A 22522-nucleotide genomic window follows, 5' to 3' on the forward strand; every position below is an offset into this window, starting at 1 on the left:
CTCCGCAGGGTTTCTGCACTGATTGTCTGAGAAACTCTGTAAAGCCTCAGGGCATTTGTGAGCCCCAGTCCGGATCTGTGGTGCTCCTGCTCTTGAATGTCATTAGTGATGGTTTGTTTATGTGTTTGTGTTTTGCGTTCATTATTAATGCCGTCACGATGATGTGGTTTGCATTGATTGTGGATCGATGTGCTCTTGACTCACGCTCCGCTTCTTCCTGTTCCTCTCAGCGCGCGGCTCCGTTCCAGGTAGAGTTGCAGGATGACAGCCGGATGCTGCTGTCGCTGGACGCCGATGACGTGAGGCCCGAGGTGTCCGTGTATTCGGTGCGTGTTTCCGGAGAGCCGCACACGCACACGCTGCTGTTCACGCGACCCGCCGACGCTCAGACCCTGCCGCAGCCGCTCCAGTTCAACGCCTCGTACCACGGCCTGTGTTACTCCGTCAGTCTGATGCTGGGGAACGACAGCAGCGCACCCAGAGCCGTCAGAACCATCCCTGTGCTCACCAGTAAGACATATGTGGGAAATTATTGCATCAAAATCAGTGCTTAATTTGTAAATTAATAATTGCCGGATCCAAAACAGAAGTGGAAGGAGTAGTTCACTTTCAGAACAAAAATGTACAGATAATGTACTCACCCCATTGCCATCCAAGATGTTCATGTCTAAAACTTCAGTCGTAAAGAAATTATGTTTTTTGAGTAAAACGTTTCAGCATTTCTCTGCATATAATGGACTTCTATGGTGCCCCCGAGTTTGAACTTCCAAAATGCAGCTTCAAAGGCTCTAAATGATCACAGACGAGGAAGAAGGGTCTTATCTAGTGAAATGATGGGTTATTTTCTAAAAACATTTACAACTTATGTACTTTTTTATCCCAAATGCTTGTCTTGCCAAACTAGTGATCATTTAGGCCGCGTTCACACTTGGCGTCTTTTTTGACAAGAGAAAGTTGACCAGGGCGTTTTTTTAGTAAAAAAAAAAGCTTGCAGCGTTCTGTTACAAAAAGCAGCCGAGAGCGTCTTTTGTTGCTATAACAACAGCTGCAACAGTTAGCGTAGTGCTGTGTGGTGAAGAAATGTCGAGAAAGAGCCTCTTTGTGATGTATATTATGATGGAGTTGTTTACTCATATCATACAACTCCTTGTGCTCCGACACTAGTACGATAAGTTTATCTACCGGCAACTTCTCCGTTTTTTTCTTGTTGTTTTTGTTGTTATGGAAACGATAGGTCCCGCTACTCGCTTGTCATTGGTCAGCTGTCAAAAAAGCGCTTGACGTAGGGCGTTTTCTTCAAAAAAGTTCAACTTTTTTCAACTTAAAAAGACGCTCTGAGCTGCAGAAAAAGACGCCGGCGGTGGCGTTTAAAAATGCGCTCAGGGCTTTTTTGAAAAGACGGTTTACTCCATAGGATTAGAATGTAAAACAGACGCTGGCAGTTTGAAAAAAGACGCCAAGTGTGAACGCGGCCTTAGTGATCGTGTCTGTGATCATTTAGAGCTTTTGAAGCTGCATTTTGGAAGTTCAAACTCAGGGGCACCATAGAAGTCCATTACATGCAGAGAAATGCTGAAATGTTTTACTCAGAAAACATAATTTCTTTACGACTGAAGAAAGAAAGACATGAACATCTTGGATGACAATGGGGTGAGAACATTATCTGTAAATTTTTGTTCTGAAAGTGAACTACTCCTTTAAAGGGGTCGTCGGATGCAAAACTCTCTTTTCCATGTTGTTTGAACATTAATGTGTTGTCAGTTTGTGAGTACAACCACCCTACAATGATACAAATCCACCCAGTGGTATTTTTTTTTAATCTTTAAAAGTAATATCCACTTTTTAAAAGCTTCTTGTGGGTGTGATGACACACAGACAGAGGCTCCTCCCACGATAGTTGATTGACATTAGCGCCTTACCTTAGCCCCGCCCTCACCGAGCTGAAACAGTCAACAGTTGTGTGACTCTGAAGGTGTTCTGTTGTTGGATGTAATAATGAACACAGCAGTCGTTTACTCCCGACATCTGAGCCGCTGAAGACGCAGAGGATTAACGTTACTTTCGTTTTTAAAAAGGAAAGCGCCGATCCTGATCTACATGTGCGTCTATGTTTGTGGGAAACGTTTGCGATGCAGCTTCACCCACAGCAGAACTGAGGATAAGGTTTTTTTATGCATCTTTGCGAATGGCCTTTCTTAATACTGTGCTTGTTGTCAAGTTTCGCCACTAAACGTGGCTAAATGTGTCTAAATGTGTCTAAAGTAAACATTACAGCTCATAATCCCACATCAGAAAGAGGCGGGGTGAGCAGAGCTCATTTGCATTTAAAGGACCATGCAATAGAATGAGCTGATTTTTTGCAGAGCTGATTTTGACAAGGTAAAAGGGTGTTTTATTACACTACTATTGAGAATTTTTAACCAAAGTATATTATAGACTTTTCATTAAGACCCTAAAGAATCATATGAACTTGTGGAAAATTGGGCATCCGATGACCCCTTAAACAAAGCTGATTGGTCGAAAATATGTTGAGGACCAATACGTATACTCTAAATACCTTTAAACCCATTTTCCGGAACAGGGTCCAGCAGCATCCAGCAGCAAATTAAGCGCTGAATTCAAAATATAGAACAAAACAATGAAAAAAAATGGGCATACATTCAAATCAATTGAAAAAAAGTTCATCTGCGATGTTGTGGTAAGGTTACTGTGGTATAAAATGACTTACATCATAGTATAGTAGTATTGTAGTCAGACTGTCCACTTTTATTTTAAACAATTATGTTTTCAATAACAGGTTCAGGTCAGAACAGAGTGCCTTTATTCTCATTACAACAAAATGTAATTGATTTTTCAGTCTCTTGTTACTCCAGAGTGATATATCAGTGTGTGTGTGTGTGTGTGTGTGTGTGTGTGTGTTCAGAGCCTCTTCCTCTAGACAGTGTTGAGATGTCTGATTACAGTCCGGCTCCAGAGACTGGCGTGGTGTTTCAGATCCGTTCTCCAGACAGGAACATCTACACGCGAGTAAACATCAGCTACATGGAGGGCCTTCACTCGCGCTACATGCTGTATAAAGGTGCTGTGTGTCTCTCGTGTTACAGTATGTTTGTTTCTGCGTGTCTTATGTAGGTTTCTGTCTATTATTGCTGTGATTTTCTGTGTGTTACACACATGTATGTTTTTGTGTTACTTGTGTGTTTCTTTCTGCGTTTCTGTGTGTTACACATTTGTTTTTGTGTTACATGCATATTACGCGTGTATGTTTCTGTTACTCGTGTTTTTGTGTGTATGTTTCTGTCTGTTATGAATATGTTTTTCTGTTATGCATTTGTATGTTTTTGTGTTACACATCTTACTGTGTGTTTCTGAGTGTTACACGTGTGTTTCTGTGTTGTGTGTGTTACATGTGTGTTTCGGCATGTTGTGTGTATGTTTCCGTCTTTGTATTTTTCTTTTACATGTGTATAATTTTGTTTGTTACGCATGTTTCTGCATGTTACATGTGTATGTTTGTGTTACATGTCTCTCTGTGTGTTTCTGAGTGTTACACGTGTGTTTCGGCATGTCACATGTGTGTTTCTGTGTTGTGTGTGTTAAATGTGTGTTTCTGCACTTTATATGTGTATGTTTCCATCTGTTATGTTATTACATGTGTGTTTTTGAGTTACACGTGTGTTTCTGCATTACATGTGTGTTTCTGTATGTTACACGTCTTTCTGTTTGTTTCTGTGTTGTGTGTGTGTGTTACATGTGTGTGTTTCTATGTGTTATATGTGTATGCATCTGTTATTTGTGTTTCTGCACGTTACGTGTGTGTGTGTGTGTGTGTGTGTGTGTGTGTGTTTCTGCATGTATTTGTGTGTGTGTTTCTGCATGTATTATGCATGTATGTTTATGTGTTAAGCATATGTTACATACTGTATGTGTTTCTCTATGTTTCTGCATGTGTTATGTGTGTTTGTTTCTGTCTGTTACGCATGTGTTTTTTGTGTTCCGCATGTATATGTTTTTGTGTGTTACATGTCATTCTGTGTGTTACACGTGTGTTTCTGTGTGTCATGTGTATGTTTCCGTGCTGTGTGTGTTACATGTGTGTGTGTTTCTGTGTGTCCTAGTGTATGCCTCTGTTACTCGTGTTTCTCCACGTTACATGTGTTTGTGTGTGTTTCTCCATGTATTATGCGTGTCCTGCTTGCTTGTGTTATGCGTGTTATGCATGTATGTTTATGTATGTTACGCATATGTTACATATGTGTTTCTGTGTGTTATGTGTGTATGTTTCTGTCCGTTACACGTTTTTTGTGTTACGCATGTGTATGTTTTTGTGTTACACGTTTCTGCATGTTACGTTTGTTACATGTCTTTCTGAGTGTTATGCATGTGTTTCTGTGTGTCACGTGTGTATGTTTCTGTTTTCATAAGTGTTTGTGTGTTAAGCATGTATGATTTTGTTACATGTGTCTTTCTGCGCGTTACATGTGTTTTGTGTTTCTGCATGTATTATGTATATGTTGTGCTCGTTTTGTGTTACGCATGTGACACGTGTGTTTCTCTTATGTATTGTTCTTCTGTGTGAATTACGTGTGTGTTATGTGTTTATGTTTCTGTGTTACACATGTGTTTTTGTGTTACACATGTGTATCTTTTTGTGTTACGCATGTTTCTCTGCGTGATATGTGTGTTTCTGTGTGGTACACATGTGTTTCTGTGTCATGTGCATGTTTCTGTAATGTGTATTTGTGTTTTACTTGCATGTTTCTGCATGTTACATGTGTAGTTTTCTGTGTTACTTGTGTTTCTGCGTGTTACATGTGTGTTTCTGTATGTATTATGCATGTGTTCTGTTTGTGTTACGTGTATGTGTGTTAAGTGTTTGTGTGTTCATCACGTCTAAACTCAGACTCTCTCTGTGTGCCTCTGCAGATTTCCTCAAAGGAAAGACGGTGTTCAAGCACTGGCTGTCGGGAACGTGTTACACCAACATCAGCTTTCAGCTGGTCTCAGAGGCCACGGTCAACAGGAGCACGCTGGTGAGCCGCAGCGACGTTACCCACGAGCCCCTGCACCACCGCACCGGTACGACTCATTCAGACTCCTCTGTCAGCCGTCATCTGATCATAAGCTCTAAATTCACCTTTAAATGACCTTTAATTAGCGCTGGAACGACTCAACGAGGTTGGAGCAGGAGCAGGCAGCGCATGAACCTCATTAATTATGGATGGAAACACGCCAGATTCACTAATTAATGACACCTGTCAGCAATTTTGAGTGCGTTCCACTATCAAATCGAAGGAAATGTTAAGCATTTTTACTTTGTATCCTGTTTTAGAATCATTTTTATTTTTACCAGTTATTTTAGTGACAATTAAACACATTTTTACCCACAAACTACAAACTAAATGACATCATAATATTTAAATTAAAGTGTAAATTCATATTGTATTTTATGGTAATATTTCTTGTTTTTAGTTTGATTTAAGCCGATTTTAAAAATTTCATTAATAATTAAAAATAATGTATAAATTAAATAAATGACTTCCTAGAATAGAATCACCGTTGAAAATAATGATAATTAAAAAAAAATCTAAAGTGAAATGTGCTTAATTGTCATAAAAATGGTAGATTTTTTAAATTTAGTATATTTTGTCATGTTAATAGTTTTTGTTCTGCCTGAGATTAATTTAAAAAAATAATAAATTAGATAAACTGCTGGAAAAAAATCTACAGTAAAATGTAAAAAAAATAGTTTATATAGGAAATATATATATATATATATATAAACTTAAATAATTTGGTTAAATATGACTAATGTTGTTTGTTTTGACATGTCTAGTCCCGAATCCTCCTCTCAACGTGTCGCTCAAAATCATCCACCTCAACGGTCGAGGAGCGCCAGGAACTGACCTTCACAGGGCTGTTCTCAAGGCGTCCCAAAATGCATCAGTCCTCCGACGGGCACGTGACATCCCTGTGGTCGAAAAGCAGGAAGAAGAAGTGAACAGTGAGAAGACGAGCTTTACGCAGACGCCTCTGAACGAGTCCGTCTCCGTCTACAGCAGCACAGCCGAACCCACACATAACAACAGCACTGAGCTGATGTGGGCGGAGCCGACTGAGGAGGAGGAGGGGTTTGTGAACGCGCTGGTGCCAGAATACGAGGACTCTAATGAGCCGGGGTCAGCGATGGAAGTGACTTTTGAACCCAGTGTGTTGCCCACGCCACTGCCGCCCATCCTGCTGGAGCTGCGCTGGTTACCGCCGCGGCCGCCTACCGCATTCGACGGATTCAACATCTACATCTACCGCGATGGTGAGAATTTAAACCTTCTTTAAGTGCACACTGTTTTCCCTAGTTTTAACGTAAAAACTTAAGTTTAGCAGCTGCTTTAAAATTTTAAGTTAAATCGACTTAAAACTACAAGCCTTTTTAACTCATTACAATAAAATGAGTTGATCTAACTTAAAACTTTAAAGCAGCTGCTAAAAGTTTTTACGTTAAAACTAGTGAAAACCAGTGCATTTCTCTATTGTTTCCTTGTCATTTGAGCAGGAAACTCCACTGAAACGGCGACGGTTGATGAGAACACTCACGAGTTCTTCACGGAGCTCTCAGAAGCAGGAACGTATCGCGTTCACGTCACGACGCTCAGCTCGACCGGAGACTGCGAGGCCCGAGAGAGTTCTGCCGACTCCGGATTCACCTTTTATCTGAGTATGAGCCTTTCTGACCTTGTGTGTGTTGTGTGTGTCACATGCTGTGTGTCATACGTGTGTGTGTGTGTGTGTGTGTGTGTGTTTCAGCCTCATCGGGCGAGTGGATGGAGCAGCCGCAGGAGCGTCCGCAGGCGGTCAGCGTGAAGATGCTGGACTCCAGCACGGCCGCTGTGTCCTGGGCTCCGTCCCGACACAAATATAACGGCAGTCTGATCTCAGTGCTGTCGCTCACCTGTCTGCGGCCCAGCATCAGCCAGCGCATGGAGAACACCTACTGCTCCGAGGTGCTGATTCACAGTGGCTTTACTCACCTGATAATCACATGATCTCAAATGTCTTGTGCTTTATGGCAGATATTTAGATTTAACAAGTTCATTCAGTCATCAGAATACATTAGTGTCAACAAAATCCATCCAGCAGTGGTGGAACAGAAGCGGGATTATTTTGCAAATTATGAATTACGTGCACAATTTGATAAAAAAAATCTAATTGCCATTTTTCTGATTAAAAAAAAACAACAACAACAGGTTTGCTGTGTCAAAATAGTATGATTGTATAGCAATGTGGCTATTAAAATAAATAAATAAATAAAAAATAAATATATGTATATATATATATTTTATATGACGTAAAAAATGAAATATATAAAGTGCTATTATTGTGTAATTTATTTAAATAATATTTGTTATTATTATTATTATTATTTAATTTTATATGAAGTAAAAATATATAGAATATATAAAGTAAAAAACTATTTTGTGTTGCCTTTATTATTATTGTTGTTTTTTATTTTATATGATGTAAAAAATGAAATATATAAAGTGCTATTATTGTGTAATTTATTTAAATAATATTTGTTATTATTATTATTATTATTTAATTTTATATGAAGTAAAAATATATAGAATATATAAAGTAAAAAACAATTTTGTGTTGCCTTTATTATTATTGTTGTTTTTTTATTTTATATGATGTAAAAAAAATAAATTAAATATATGACATGCTATTATTATTACATTTATTTAAATAATGATTTATTATATTATTATTATTATTATTTAATCGTATATAAAGTAAAAATATATGGAATGTTTGTCTATTTGGTGTTGCCTCATTGTTTTACCAGCTGTAAAATGCTTGAGAGGAAACTTTTATAAAACATTACTATTGTAGTGTGACACTACAATATTTGCATTATGATAACGATGTCATGTGACCTGCTCTCTGCTCTCTGATAGGAGAACATCACGAGTGACATCATCAGCAGCCTGACGCCCGGCGCTCAGTACAGAGTGGTGGTTTATCACACGAACGGGCCGCTGGTCAGCCCCGCGTCTGAACCCGTCATCATCGACATCGGTGAGTGCGTATGTAATGAACGTGTGTGATGAAGCCCCGCCCCCACGACTGACTCCCGCTCTGTGATTGGCTGTGTTCTGTCAGAGCCGTCGGGCGTCCGCGATCTGGTGGTTTATCCTCTCAGCCCCACCGCCGTCATCCTCAGCTGGCAGCGGCCCTATAACGTGGCCTTCAGGAAATACGTCCTGCAGACCTTCTTCTTCAACTCCGCCACGCAGACGTCGCAGTGGACCACGTACTACGAGATCGCCGCCACCGCCTCCGTCATCGCCTCTGTGGTAAACCAAACGATTCTGAACGCTACTCCTCCTAGAGCTTTCACCAAACTCAGCTCTTCAGATCTCACTGAGTGTGCCTTTTCTAACTGATCAGACTTACAGTTTTCCTAAAAACGCTGAATAAAACTGGGAAAAACCCCATAGACTTACATTGACGGAATGTTCAAATGATCAACACTATTCAAACTCCATCTGACGAAATTCAAATTTAAACTCCCACAATCCCTTGAGACTCAAATATCCATAGCTAAGCCTAACAACTAAAATCATGCTAGTAACTTGTTAATCCTGCTAGTAACATGCTTATCATGTTAAAAACATGCTAGTATCTTGTTTATCATGCTAACAACATGCTAGTAACACGCTGATCATGCTAACAACATGTCAGTAACTTGCAAATCGTTAGTAGTAAACGCATCCTAACTTCATGTAAATGTAGTTATTAGAATGTATATTAGAAACATGCTAGTTATGATCGAAACATGATTAACAACAAAACTACATGTTAATCAGGCTAGCAACATGCTAATCAGGTTAGAAACATGATTATCAAAATGCTAACTACATGTTAATCATGTTAGCAACATGCTAGTAATGATGGTTAATAATGCCAACAACACTAGTATCTTGCTAGTCATGCTAGAATCATGCTAGTGTCTTGCTAATCATATTAGCAACATGCTAGTAACTTGCAAATCATGTTAGGTAACATGTTAATGCTAATTATGTTAGAAACATGCCGATAAAGCTACAAACATGATGAACAACATGCTTATCATGCTAACAACATGCTAGTAACATGCTAATAATGTTAGAATCATGCTAGCAACATGCTAGAATCATGTTAGTAACTTGCTAAGCAATGCTAACACACGCTAATCATGCTAGAATAATGCTAGTAACCTTTTTATCATTCTAACAGCATGTTAGTAACATGCTAATCATGTTAGAATCATGTTAGTAACTGGTAAATCATGCTAACAACACACTAGTAACATGCTAATAATGCTAGAATCATGTTAGTAACCTGCTAATCAATGCTAACACATGCTAGTCATGCTAGAATAATGTTAGTAACCTTTTAATCACGCTAACAACATGCTAGTAACATGCTAATCATGCTAGAATCATGCTAGTAACTGGTAAATCATGCTAACAACACACTAGTAACATGCCAATCATGCTAGAATCATGCTAGTAACTGGTAAATCAGGCTAACAACACACTAGTAACATGCTAATAATGCTAGAATCATGTTAGTAACCTGCTAATCAATGCTAACACATGCTAGTCATGCTATAATAATGCTAGTAACCTTTTAATCACGCTAACAACATGCTAGTAACATGCTAATCATGCTAGAATCATGCTAGTAACTGGTAAATCATGCTAACAACACACTAGTAACATGCTAATAATGCTAGAATCATGTTAGTAACCTGCTAATCAATGCTAACACACGTTAGTCATGCTAGAATAATGCTACTAACCTTTTAATCATGCTAACAACATGCTAGTAACATACTAATCATGCTAGAATCATGCTAGTAACTGGTAAATCATGCTAAAAACACACTAGTAACATGCTAATAATGCTAGAATCATGTTAGTAACCTGCTAATCAATGCTAACACATGCTAGTCATGCTAGAATGATGCTAGTAACCTTTTAATCATGCTAAAATCATGTTAGTAACATGTTATTCATGCTAGAATCATGCTAGTAACTTGTTAATCGTCTTAGCAACATGCTAGATTCTAGACAAACTTCTTAATCTAGTTAAAACTATACTAGTATCTCAGTGGAGCTAAACTGGCACTGATGCAGGTTTTAGGGGACGTTCACATGTAGCCTCTTTTGCACGCTCAAGTTCGCTATTTTATGTGTAGACACGCGGCTTGCGCCGGCATAATGGAAGCGACGCGGTGCGCCGCATCGAGATAAAAACATCTCAACTTTTCAGAATGCCGCAAGCGCACCGCAGGTCATGTGACATGAACCAACCAATCAGCTTCCTCACGTTTTTCCGTTACATTGAAACCTCAGCAGAAACATGGAGGAGCAGCTCATCATTGTGGTCCAGGGATTTCCTGAACTATGATTTGTCAAGCCCCCATTATTTTGACCCTAATAGAAGAACCAATGCATGGAGACGCATAGGCTTGGAGCTAGAGCGCAGCTGATGGTTGCTTAGAAACGGCAGACGCTTCCGGAGCGCTTTGTTGATAAGGAAGAAAGCGGCGCGTTTTCCACGCGTTTTTTAGGCGCGACATGTGAACGGCCCCTTAAAAAGTCTTAAATGTGATTGAGAATCTGCCTTAATTGAGGGTTCAGAGTCAGAATCCTCATTCCTGTAATCAGTCAATTAGCAGCTCAGATGATCAGTAGAGATGCTAATTATGATGCTTGATGAGTCACGGCGGAGACGGGAGAAATATAAACATTGCGTTCTGCCTAATTATTATAATCATATTTAATGAGACGCCGCAGCGTCTGCAGGAGGGTTCAGCGGAGGTCAGAGGCACTAATCAAATGCTCTTCGGTCCTCAGAGAGTGACGGATCTGCTGCCGGCCTGGTTCTATAACTTCCGCGTGACGATGGTGACGTGGGGAGAGCCGCCGCTCAGCTGCTGCGACGCTTCTACAGTGAGCTTCGTCACCGGTGAGCCTCATCACATCAGCTCTCACTACATTCACATCAGCCACTCTGATGCTAATGTCCAGCGTTGGGGAAAGTTACTTTTAAAAGTAATGCGTTACAATATTGAGTTACTCCCTAAAAAAGTAACTGATTACGTTACTTTGTTACTTTTTATGGAAAGCAATGCGTTACGTTACTTTTGCGTTACTTTTTAAATCTGGGCAGGGTTGGCTTGTTTGTTTTTAATATAAAAAGTTGTATTTTTGTCAAATGTAAAAGCCTTTTTACAGCAAAAGCCTCAGGCTTAGAGAAAAGTAAATCTCCGTCTGTACAGTAGACCGCAGAAGAACAAATCAACTCTTCAGCAATAAAAAAAGAAAACAAATGTTAGATTATCTTGTGTAATTTTTGCTTATTAGTATGGATGAATTGGATCATCAAAGGTCGGCAGCAAAGACATCGGTTCATAAAATGGGGGTAAATACATAAAGGATATTTGTATTATTGAACATATTTAATAATTTATATCTGATATATTTTATATAAATTTTTAGTTTTTCAGTTTTAGTTTTTATTCATTTGGTTTCTGTTTCTTTTTCATTTTGGTAGTTTTAGTAAATGTATGGATTTTTTTATATTTATTAGTTTCTGAATAATTTTTTATTAGTTTTTAGTTTTGGTTTTTCTTATTTTAGTACTAAATATTTTAGTATCATCGAAGGTTAATAAAATGGGATTAAATGCATAAAGGATATTTGTATTATTTAACATTATTGCAGGTTTGTTGAATTTCACTGTTTCTATTCATTTTGAGGAATACTGTATCTGTTGTTTTAGTGAGTGAGATGAATTAATGCATGTTCACATTTATTCTAGAGTAGTTTTAGTAAATTTGTTGTGGTTTTCATGTTTTTATTTTAGTATAATTTCTGTTTTATTTTAATAGTAGTAGTTGTTTTAGTAAATTTACTTTTTTGTATTTATTAGTTTTTGTTTTTTATGTCTGAATCATTTTTGTTAGGTTTTAGTTTCTGTTTCATTTTTTTTTTTTTTTTTTTGCTTTAGTAAATTATTTTCTTCATATTTATTAGTTTTCATTTTTTTTATCTGAACCTTTTTTATTAAGTTTTAGTTTTTTAGTTTTAGTTTTTCTTAATTTGGTTTATTTTCTGTTTCTTGTTCATTTCCGTAGTTTTAATAAATGTATATTTTGTTTTTTTCTCGTATTTATTAGTTTCTGAATAATTTTTCGTTAGTTTTTAGTTTTAGCTTTTGTTATTTTAGTACTAAATATTTTAGTATATTTAGTATGCTTATTAGTACAGATGAAGTGAATCATAGAAGGTTAATAAAATGGGATTAAATGCATAAAGGATATTTGTATTATTTAACATATTTAATTATTGCAGGTTTGTGTTGAATTTCAGTGTTTTTGCTCATTTTGAAGAACACTGTATCTGTTTTTTCAGTGAGTGAGATGAATTAATGCTTGTTCACATTTATTCTAGAACTAAAGTAACATCTTACTCACAATTTCTCTCAACATGGAGACAGGAGAGCTTTTCATCAATAAATGAAGGGGGAAAAGTAACTGACCTTACTTATTTGAAAAAGTAACTTGTTAATTAAAAAGTAATGCGTTACTTTACTAGTTACTTGGAAAAAGTAATATTATTACGTAACTTGCATTACTTGTAATGCGTTACCCCCAACACTGCTAATGTGTGGGTGTTTGTTCATCAGCTCCTGAAGCTCCTCATATCTCGTCGGTGGATTACGCTCATGGGATGCTGTATGTGCGCTGGACGTACGGCGATCTGTTCACCGATCTCTCACACTCACGAATGCTGCACTGGCAGCTGACGGCCGAAGGGAAGAAGGGCGCGAGGAGACGCTACTCCATCGATGTGAGTCTGAAAACTCAACCTTCACTAGAAAACACTCCACTGGAACAAACCCTGTTTGATTAACCCAGGCTAAACAGGAGATTTTGGGCACATGGGACAGGAAATAAGTGTTCATTATCGACATACACAAAATAAGAAAATTAAGATTATTTTTAGGTGTCTTTTAAACTTAGGTGTTCATTTAGTGTCTTTGTGTTAATATTTTGAATTGGATTTTATTTGTATATTTTCTGTTTTATTTTAATTTTAGTCATTTTAGTAAATTTGCTGTTTTTTCCTATTTAGTTTTTTAAATATCTGAATGATTTTTATTCGGTTTATAAAATTAGTTTTTTTTTCATGTTATTTTTTTTAAATGTCTTGAATATTTTTTGTTAGGTTTTACTTTTTTATATTAATATATTTTATATTTAATTTTAGTAGTTTGAGTAAATTTATTTTTATGTTTAGTTTTTGTTTTTTATGACTGAATAATTGTTTATTAGGTTTTAGTTTTTTGTTTTGGTCATTTTAGTATGTTTTCTGTTTCATTGTAATTTCAGAAGTTAAATTTGTTCATATTATTATTATTTTAAAATATTTTGTTAGGTTTTTGGTTTTACTTTTTGTTATATTAGTATATTTTACGTTTATTTTTCATTTTTGTTGCTTTAGTAAATCATTTATTTTCGTATTTATTCATTTTTTGTTTCTTATATCTGAATAATTTTTTATTCGTTTTTTTTTATTTTCATTTTAGTAGGTTTCATTTTAGTAATTTTACTAAATCTATGTTTTTTTTCATATTTATTAGTTTAATTTTTTTTTATGTCTGAATACATTTTATTCATTTTTTTTAGTACTTCTACTTTATGACTCCAAAGGACATTTCCATTTTTTTTCTCTTATGTGATATTATTATTTCTTAAACCACCAATTCATTCATTTGAAAAAATACTAAAATAATATAATAATAAAAAAAAAATGTGCATGACAGTCAATCACTGGTTACTTTCTGTTCAGGATGATGTACCATAGTCATTTACTGTGGTAATGTGAGTGTAAAAATCTGAGATTCATGAAATTCTCCCTCTGTGCTTCTCCTGTCTCATTAAAATGAGTCAAACGGTTTGCGCGACGTCACTGCGCCGTTAGCCTGTAATGAATCCAATTACCCAGCACACATATTTATCTCACACACAGCCAACGTTTAATTAGTGACGGCTAAATGTTTCCACACAGAGCCCAGCTGAGATGTTGAGACGCTCTGAGAGCAGGATAAACTCCATTCATTTACACAAACCTCTCCACTGAAACCTGTCTAAATATTCACTGTCGCCACGGAGACAGTTGCTATGGGGACTGAATCATCACTGCGCCTAACGACTGTGTTTCAGGTGACACGCAACATGATGAAGGCTTCTCTGGCTCTTCCTCCTGGCGACATCTACAACCTGACCGTCACCGCCTGCACCGAGAGGAGCCGCAACACGTCAGCGCCGCACATCATCAAACTCGGTCAGTGGCAGTAGACGGATCCTCTGTAGTGAATGGGTGCCGTCGGAATGAGAGTCCAAACAGCTGATAAAAACTTCACAATAATCCACACCACTCCAGTCCATCAGTTAACATCTTGAGAAGACAAAAGCTTAAACAAATCCATCATTAAGATGTTTTTAACTCAAATCCAAGTCCATAATCCATAATTACAACAGCGTTTACTACAAGAGTAAAGTCGAAATACTACGAGAATAAAGTCTGATTACTATGATAAATAAAGTCGGAATATTACAATAATAAAGTCGGAATACTTTGAGAATAAAGTCGGAATACTACTAGAATAAAGTCAAAATACTTTGAGAATAAAGTCGGAATACTACTAGAATAAAGTCAAAATACTTTGAGAATAAAGTCTGATTACTATGATAAATAAAGTCGGAATATTACAATAATAAAGTCGGAATACTACTAGAATAAAGTCGGAATACTACTTAAATAAAGTCGGAATGCTATGAGAATAAAGTCGGAATACTATGAGAATAAAGTCGGATTACTATGATAAATAAAGTCGGAATATTACGAGAATAAAGCCAGAATACTTTGAGAGTAAAGTCGGAATACTACTAGAATAAAGCCAGAATACTACGAGAATGAAGTTGGAATACTACGAGAGTGAAGTCGAAATACTACGAGAATAAAGTCGGAATACTTCGAGAATAAAGTCGAAATGCTATGAGAATAAAGTCGGAATACTACTAAAATAAAGTCAGAATACTACGAGAGTAAAGTCGAAATACTACGAGAATAAAGTCGGAATACTTCGAGAATAAAGTCGGAATGCTATGAGAATAAAGTCAGAATACTTCGAGAATAAAGTCGGAATGCTATGAGAATAAAGTCGGATTACTACTAGAATAAAGTCGGAATACTACGAGAGTAAAGTCGAAATACTACGAGAATAAAGTCGGAATACTTCGAGAATAAAGTCGGAATGCTATGAGAATAAAGTCGGAATACTACTAGAATAAAGTCGGAATACTTCGAGAATAAAGTCGGAATGCTATGAGAATAAAGTCGGAATACTTCGAGAATAAAGTCGGAATGCTATGAGAATAAAGTCGGAATACTACTAAAATAAAGTCGGAATACTATGAGAATAAAGTCGAAATACTAAGAGAATAAAGTCGGAATACTTCAAGAATAAAGTCGGAATGCTATGAGAATAAAGTCGGAATACTTCGAGAATAAAGTCGGAATGCTATGAGAATAAAGTCGGAATGCTATGAGAATAAAGTCGGAATACTTCGAGAATAAAGTCGGAATGCTATGAGAATAAAGTCGGAATACTTCGAGAATAAAGTCGGAATGCTATGAGAATAAAGTCGGAATACTACTAGAATAAAGTCGGAATACTACGAGAGTAAAGTCGAAATACTACGAGAATAAAGTCGGAATACTTCGAGAATAAAGTCGGAATGCTATGAGAATAAAGTCGGAATACTTCGAGAATAAAGTCGGAATGCTATGAGAATAAAGTCGGAATACTACTAGAATAAAGTCGGAATACTACGAGAGTAAAGTCGAAATACTATGAGAATAAAGTCGGAATACTTCGAGAATAAAGTCGGAATACTTCGAGAATAAAGTCGGAATGCTATGAGAATAAAGTCGGAATACTTCGAGAATAAAGTCGGAATGCTATGAGAATAAAGTCGGAATACTACGAGAGTAAAGTCGAAATACTACGAGAATAAAGTCGGAATACTTCGAGAATAAAGTCGGAATACTACTAGAATAAAGTCGGAATACTTCGAGAATAAAGTCGGAATACTTCGAGAATAAAGTCGGAATGCTATGAGAATAAAGTCGGAATACTTCGAGAATAAAGTCGGAATGCTATGAGAATAAAGTCGGAATACTACTAGAATAAAGTCGGAATACTACGAGAGTAAAGTCGAAATACTACGAGAATAAAGTCGGAATACTTCGAGAATAAAGTCGGAATGCTATGAGAATAAAGTCGGAATACTACTAGAATAAAGTCGGAATACTATGAGAATAAAGTCGGATTACTACGATAAATAAAGTCGGAATATTACGAGAATAAAGCCAGAATACTTTGAGAGTAAAGTCGGAATACTACTAGAATAAAGCCAGAATACTACGAGAATGAAGTCGAAATACTTCCAGAATAAAGTCAAAATACTATGAGAATAAAGTTTTTATCAGCTGTTTGGACTCTCATTCTGACGGCACCCATTCACTACAGAGGATTCAATGCTAAGAACAGTGATGCAATGACACATTTTTACAAACCTGATGAAGAAACAAACTCATCTGCATTTTAGATGTCAACTATTCTGCTGTTCCTTTAATAAATGTGAAGTCTGAGCTGTTCACACGTTCAAATGCAAAACTAGAAGTAAAAGCGCTGGTAGTTTACTGCTGAGAGTGTGTTTTCTGTTCTAATAATAACTTGTTTCGCTTTGACTTCCCGTTCAGAGCGTGTCAGAATTGTTGTGGCTGTTTGTTTCGTCTTTCTTTTTGACTTGTTTTTAAGCTGTTTTCTTGAAGGATCTTGTAACTCGTGTGGTGTTTGGCTGTTTTGCGAACAGATCCGGCTCCTCCGAAGTCGCTGTATGCCGTCAACGCCACCGACACGGCCGTCACGCTGCTCTGGATGGAGGAGGGCATCGTGGATTTCTATCAGGTCATTTGCAGACCGCTGGGAGTCAACAGAGAAAACAAAGTAAGAGCTCATTGGGATTCACTCCTGACCAATATCATAAAAATAACATATCAAGACTACATGTATGCAAACATCTGGAGATTATAATGGAGTTTCTTTATGGTTTTGTGTGTGATGATAAAAGCAATGCACTATAATTCAGTTATAATTTACAATCAGGTTTCATTTGTTAACATTAATTAACTACATTGAACTGAGAATAAGCACTACTTCTACAGAATTACCTAATTTTGTATGTTAACATTAGTTAATGCACTGAGGACTATCATAATGAACAACTCACATTAACAAAGAAAAATTATTATTTGATTTAAATATACATTGGTGAACGTTATTTCATTATCTTTAGTTCTGTTTTATTATTTTTTTTGTATTTGTATATATTTCTTTTATAATTAATTTTTATTTAAATTATTTATTTATTTATTTTGGATAAATGTAGAGGTGGGAAAGTACTTTGTAATGATATCAAATTTGATATTCAGTCATGTTCATTGGAGTTTTGTAACAAAATGAAAAAAAAAAAAAAAAAAAGAAAAATGAGCAAAAAAAGAAGGTTGCTCACTTTGTTATTGTTATACATTACTAATATTAACAAATAATTTCTGGTGCATAATTTATTAACTTTTACAGTGAAGTCCTACTCGTTAACATTGGTTAATGCACACACACACACACGCAAAAAAAAAAAAAATAATATATATATATATATATAGTATATACATTACTTAATGCAAACTAAAATTAACAATAAGCAATACATTTGTTACAATATATATTAACAAAAGTGCATGTTAACTAATGAAACCTTATTGTAATATTATTATAAAACAGGTCCTGTTAGTTAACATTAGTTAATGCATTCGTATATTCAAAAAACTTTTGTTACAGTCGTTGTTGATAGTCATTAGTTAATAAAATTACAGCTGTTTATAGTTTATATTTCTCAGATCCATTAAAATAATACCAGCTAATATACAACACATTTTAATAATGATTGTCATGTGTTAGTGATGTATTGTGATGGATTTTTGGATTTTTCTTGACCTCTATCAGAATGACATCATTGCATTCTGGGATAGACGTTTGAACACACCTGAACCTCTCAGTATCTCAGTGAATGAACTGGTTTAATGTGTGTTTCTCTGTTCCAGAAGGTGCGTGATCCGCTGTTCACCGCCACTCATGTTGTGACCGTATCAGGACTGCAGCCGTCCACATCGTACAACTGTACCGTGATCAGCAGCAGCTACAGCAGCGCCAGCGACCCCGCGTACATCACCGTCAGCACATCTGGTGAGGAAACGCATCTGTCCCACACTCAACACCTGCACTTACAGTCACCACAGTCCCACTCCAGACACTGTAGCAGTTCACACACTGAATAAGAAATAAAAAAGGTAATTGTGACTTCAGAATTACCTAACAAACTCAACTGGGATCGCTTGATAAAAACCCGCAATTGTGAGATGAAAATTGATAATTGCAAGAAAAAAGGGATTTTCGAGGAAAAAGGTCAAACTGAAAAAAAAAGTTGTAAATGTGAAAAAGTCAGGATTCTGAGATAAAAACTTATAATTGAAAGAAAAAAGTCAGAACTACGAGGAAAAAGGCAGAATTATAAGATATAAACTCGTAATTGTGAGAGAAAGTCAGAACTGCGAGGAAAAAGAGTTGGAATTGTGAGATATTTTTTAAGATAAACTTAAAATTGCAAGAAAAATGTCAGAATTCCAAGAAAAAAAGTCAAACTCGTAATTGCAAAAAAAAAAAGTCAGGATTCTGAAATATAAACTCATAATTGCAAGTAAAAATGCGAGTAAAAATGTCAGAGTTGTGAGATAAACTTTCTTAGAAAAAACGGCAGAATTCTAATAAAAAAGTAAAACTTGTAATTGCAAGAAAAACGGCAGAATTGTGAAATATAAACTCGCAATTGTGAGATAAAAAAGTCAAACCCGTAATTGTGAAAAAAGCCAGGAATCCGAGATATAAACTCATAATTGCAAGAAAAAAGTCTGAACTGCAAGAGGGAAAAAAAGTCAGAATTGTGAGATATAAACTTGTATTTGTGGGAAAACCTCTGAACTTCAAGAAAAACGTTGTATTGGCAAAAAACAAAGTCAGAATTACAAGGAAAAAAGTCAACCTAGTAATTGTGGAAAAAAACATCAGGGTTCTGAGATAAAAACTTATAATTGAAAGAAAAAAGTCAGAACTACGAGGAAAAAGGCAGAATTATAAGATATAAACTCGTAATTGTGAGAGAAAGTCAGAACTGCGAGGAAAAAGAGTTGGAATTGTGAGATATTTTTTAAGATAAACTTAAAATTGCAAGAAAAATGTCAGAATTCCAAGAAAAAAAGTCAAACTCGTAATTGCAAAAAAAAAAAAAAAAGTCAGGATTCTGAAATATAAACTCGTAATTGCAAGTAAAAATGCGAGTAAAAATGCCAGAGTTGTGAGATAAACTTGTAATTGCAAGAAAAAAGGAAAAAAGTCAGACTAATTTTGAGATAAAAAGTCAAACTTGTAACTGAAAAAAGCCAGGTTTCTGAGATATAAGCTCGTAATTGTGAGGTAAAAAGTCAGAATTGTGAGATATAAACTTGTAATTGCAAGAAAAACGGCAGAATTCTAAGAAAAAAGTAAAACTTGTAATTGCAAGAAAAAAGGTCAGAATTGTGAAATATAAACTCGCAATTGTGAGATAAAAAAGTCAAACCCGTAATTGTGAAAAAAGCCAGGAATCCGAGATATAAACTCATAATTGCAAGAAAAAAGTCTGAACTGCAAGAGGGAAAAAAAGTCAGAATTGTGAGATATAAACTTGTATTTGTGAGAAAACCTCTGAATTTCAAGAAAAACGTTGTATTGGCAAAAAACAAAGTCAGAATTACAAGGAAAAAAGTCAACCTAGTAATTGTGGAAAAAAACACCAGGGTTCTGAGATATAAACTTATAATTGCAAGAAAAATGTCAGAATTTGAAGAAAAAAGTAAAACTCGTAATTGCAAGAAAAAAGGGATTTTCGAGGAAAAAGGTCAAACTGAAAAAAAAAAGTTGGAAATGTTAAAAAGTCAGGATTCTGAGATAAAAGACTTATAATTGAAAGAAAAAAGTCACAATTGTGAAAAAGGCAGGATTCCGAGATATAAACTCATGAAGGAGAAAAGTCAGAATTGTGCGATATAAACTTGTATTTGTGAGAAAAACGTTGTATTGGCAAAAAAACAAAGTCAGAATTACAAGGAGAAAAAGTCAAACTCGTAATTGTGGAAAAAAACATCAGGGTTCTGAGATATAAACTTATAATTGCAAGAAAAATGTCAGAATTCGAAGAAAAAAGTAAAACTCGTAATTGCAAGAAAAAAAGTCAGAATTGCGAGATATAAACTTGTAATTGTGAGATAAAAAAGTCAGAATTGTTAAAAAGGCAGGATTCCGAGATATAAACTCATGAAGGAGAAAAGTCAGAATGGTGAGATATAAACTTGTATTTGTGAGAAAAAACTCAGAATTTTAAGAAAAACGTTGTATTGGCAAAAAACAAAGTCAGAATTACAAGGAGAAAAAGTAAAACTCGTAATTGCAAGAAAAAAAAGTCAGAATTGCGAGATATAAATTGTGAGAGAAAAAAGTCAGACTTGTGAGAAAAAAGTGAATTTTAAGAAAAAAGTTGTATTTGCAAAAAAAATTCTGAACTACGAGGAAAAAAGTCGGTATAGTAAGAAAAAAAGGCAGAATTGTGAAAAAGGCAGGATTCCGAGATATAAACTCATAAAAGTCAGAATTGTGAGATATAAACTTTTAGTTGCAAGAAAAAAATCTGAACTGTGAGGAAAAAAGTTGGAATTGCGAGATATAAACTCGTAATTGTGGGGGAAAAAATCAGGATTCTTGAGATTTAAAAAAAAAACATCACAATTACCTTTTTTGAGTATTGATAGTTTTGAGCTGTTTTGCACCCATAACATGTCTTCTTTCAGACGAGTGAACATCTAAAATACACATGTAAGTGTTTGTTTGATTATGAGACTGGAGGTGAATATATCTGTGGTGTGTTTGTCTGCAGTGCGCGAGATGAACCCGAGTGTGGCGGCTATCTCCGCTCTGGCGGTTCTCAGTATTCTGCTGATCAGTCTGCTGGTGCTCTTCCTGCTGGTGCTGCGCAAGAAACACATGGAGCTGAGCCGGTGAGGAACATCTCACACAACATGATCAATCATTAGTTACAGTCCGTTATTGATCAGACTGATGGATGAAAATACCACTACACTGCAAAAAATCACATTCTTATTCAGTGTTTTTGTCATTTTCCAATTCAAGTATCTAAAAATTCTGAAATAATGATTAACTCGAGATGCACAATGACTATATTCATTAAAATAAAGTGAGTTTATGCTTTATGATAAAAACAGAAAATGAGCAACTCATGACTTAACACAACTCAGTCATAATCAGGAAAGCTCAATATTTTTGTGCAACCAAAAATCATGAAGTACTTGATGATTTTGTTGCAAAAAAGTCAGTTTTCCAGTACTTGAGATGCAGAATGATTTAAGAATATTGTTTTATGAAAAATGCATCAAATTAGAAGTATTTAAGCTAGGATAGGACAATATTTGGCTGAGATACAACTATTTGAAAATCTGGAGTCTGAGGGTGCAAAAACATCTGAATATTGTGAAAATCACCTTTAAAGTTGTCCAAATGAAGTTCTTAGCAATGCATATTACAGAGGAAAAATTACGTTTTGATACATTTACAGTAGGAAATTTACAAAATATCTTCATGGAACATGATCTTTACCTATCATCTTAATGATTTCTGGCATAAAAGAAAAATAATTTTGACCCATACAGTGTGTTTTTGGCTATTGCTACAAATATACCTTCGCTCTGTAAGACTGGTTTTGTGCTTCTGTTAACGGGATCGAAAGAATCAACTGAATACCAAAGGCAAAACAAGTTCATTTTTCTGTCTGCACTGGCAGATATTTCTTCCTGTTTTAAGCAAAAACTTTCTTCATTTTGCATTTTTATGAAAATGAAACCTAATATCTGAGCTTATTTTGCTTCTTCAGCAAATGTGTCTTGATTTAAGGATGTTTAGATGTTTGCACTGGAAAACAAGACAGAAGCACTTAGGAAAAGCATTATTTTGTTGCAATGTAATGCATGTGAATTGCAACTTTCAGTATCTGAAACTGCACTCGATTAATTTGGATTGATGCAATTGCTGCTTGTAAGTAATTCCTGAGCTGTTAGATCTGTTAAATGTCTTTATTGTGTGTCTGACGTTCGTGTCTGATTTCAGGGAGTGCGGCGCTGAAACCTTTGTGAATTTCGCCTCTTTCGAGCGGGACGGGAAGCTGCCGTATAACTGGTAG

The 22522-nt window shown here is 35.8% G+C and overlaps 1 protein-coding gene across 1 annotated transcript in view; it reads left to right on the forward strand.

Annotated features, from left to right (window-relative positions):
- LOC141333290 (receptor-type tyrosine-protein phosphatase O-like) overlaps positions 1 to 22522 on the forward strand; it is a 39872-nt gene extending 17350 nt beyond the window's left edge. The window contains exons 2-16 of the mRNA XM_073838267.1: positions 231 to 510; positions 2924 to 3079; positions 4927 to 5079; positions 5837 to 6313; positions 6554 to 6715; positions 6805 to 7001; positions 7956 to 8076; positions 8161 to 8354; positions 10905 to 11016; positions 12739 to 12902; positions 14279 to 14399; positions 16997 to 17130; positions 18285 to 18426; positions 21206 to 21326; positions 22450 to 22522. Coding sequence (XP_073694368.1) covers positions 231 to 510; positions 2924 to 3079; positions 4927 to 5079; positions 5837 to 6313; positions 6554 to 6715; positions 6805 to 7001; positions 7956 to 8076; positions 8161 to 8354; positions 10905 to 11016; positions 12739 to 12902; positions 14279 to 14399; positions 16997 to 17130; positions 18285 to 18426; positions 21206 to 21326; positions 22450 to 22522 — 2607 coding nt within the window. The remainder of the gene's footprint in view (positions 1 to 230; positions 511 to 2923; positions 3080 to 4926; positions 5080 to 5836; positions 6314 to 6553; positions 6716 to 6804; positions 7002 to 7955; positions 8077 to 8160; positions 8355 to 10904; positions 11017 to 12738; positions 12903 to 14278; positions 14400 to 16996; positions 17131 to 18284; positions 18427 to 21205; positions 21327 to 22449) is intronic.

The sequence above is a fragment of the Garra rufa genome, chromosome 4 (genome assembly GCF_049309525.1).
Source record: "Garra rufa chromosome 4, GarRuf1.0, whole genome shotgun sequence".
Classification (NCBI taxonomy): domain Eukaryota; kingdom Metazoa; phylum Chordata; class Actinopteri; order Cypriniformes; family Cyprinidae; genus Garra; species Garra rufa.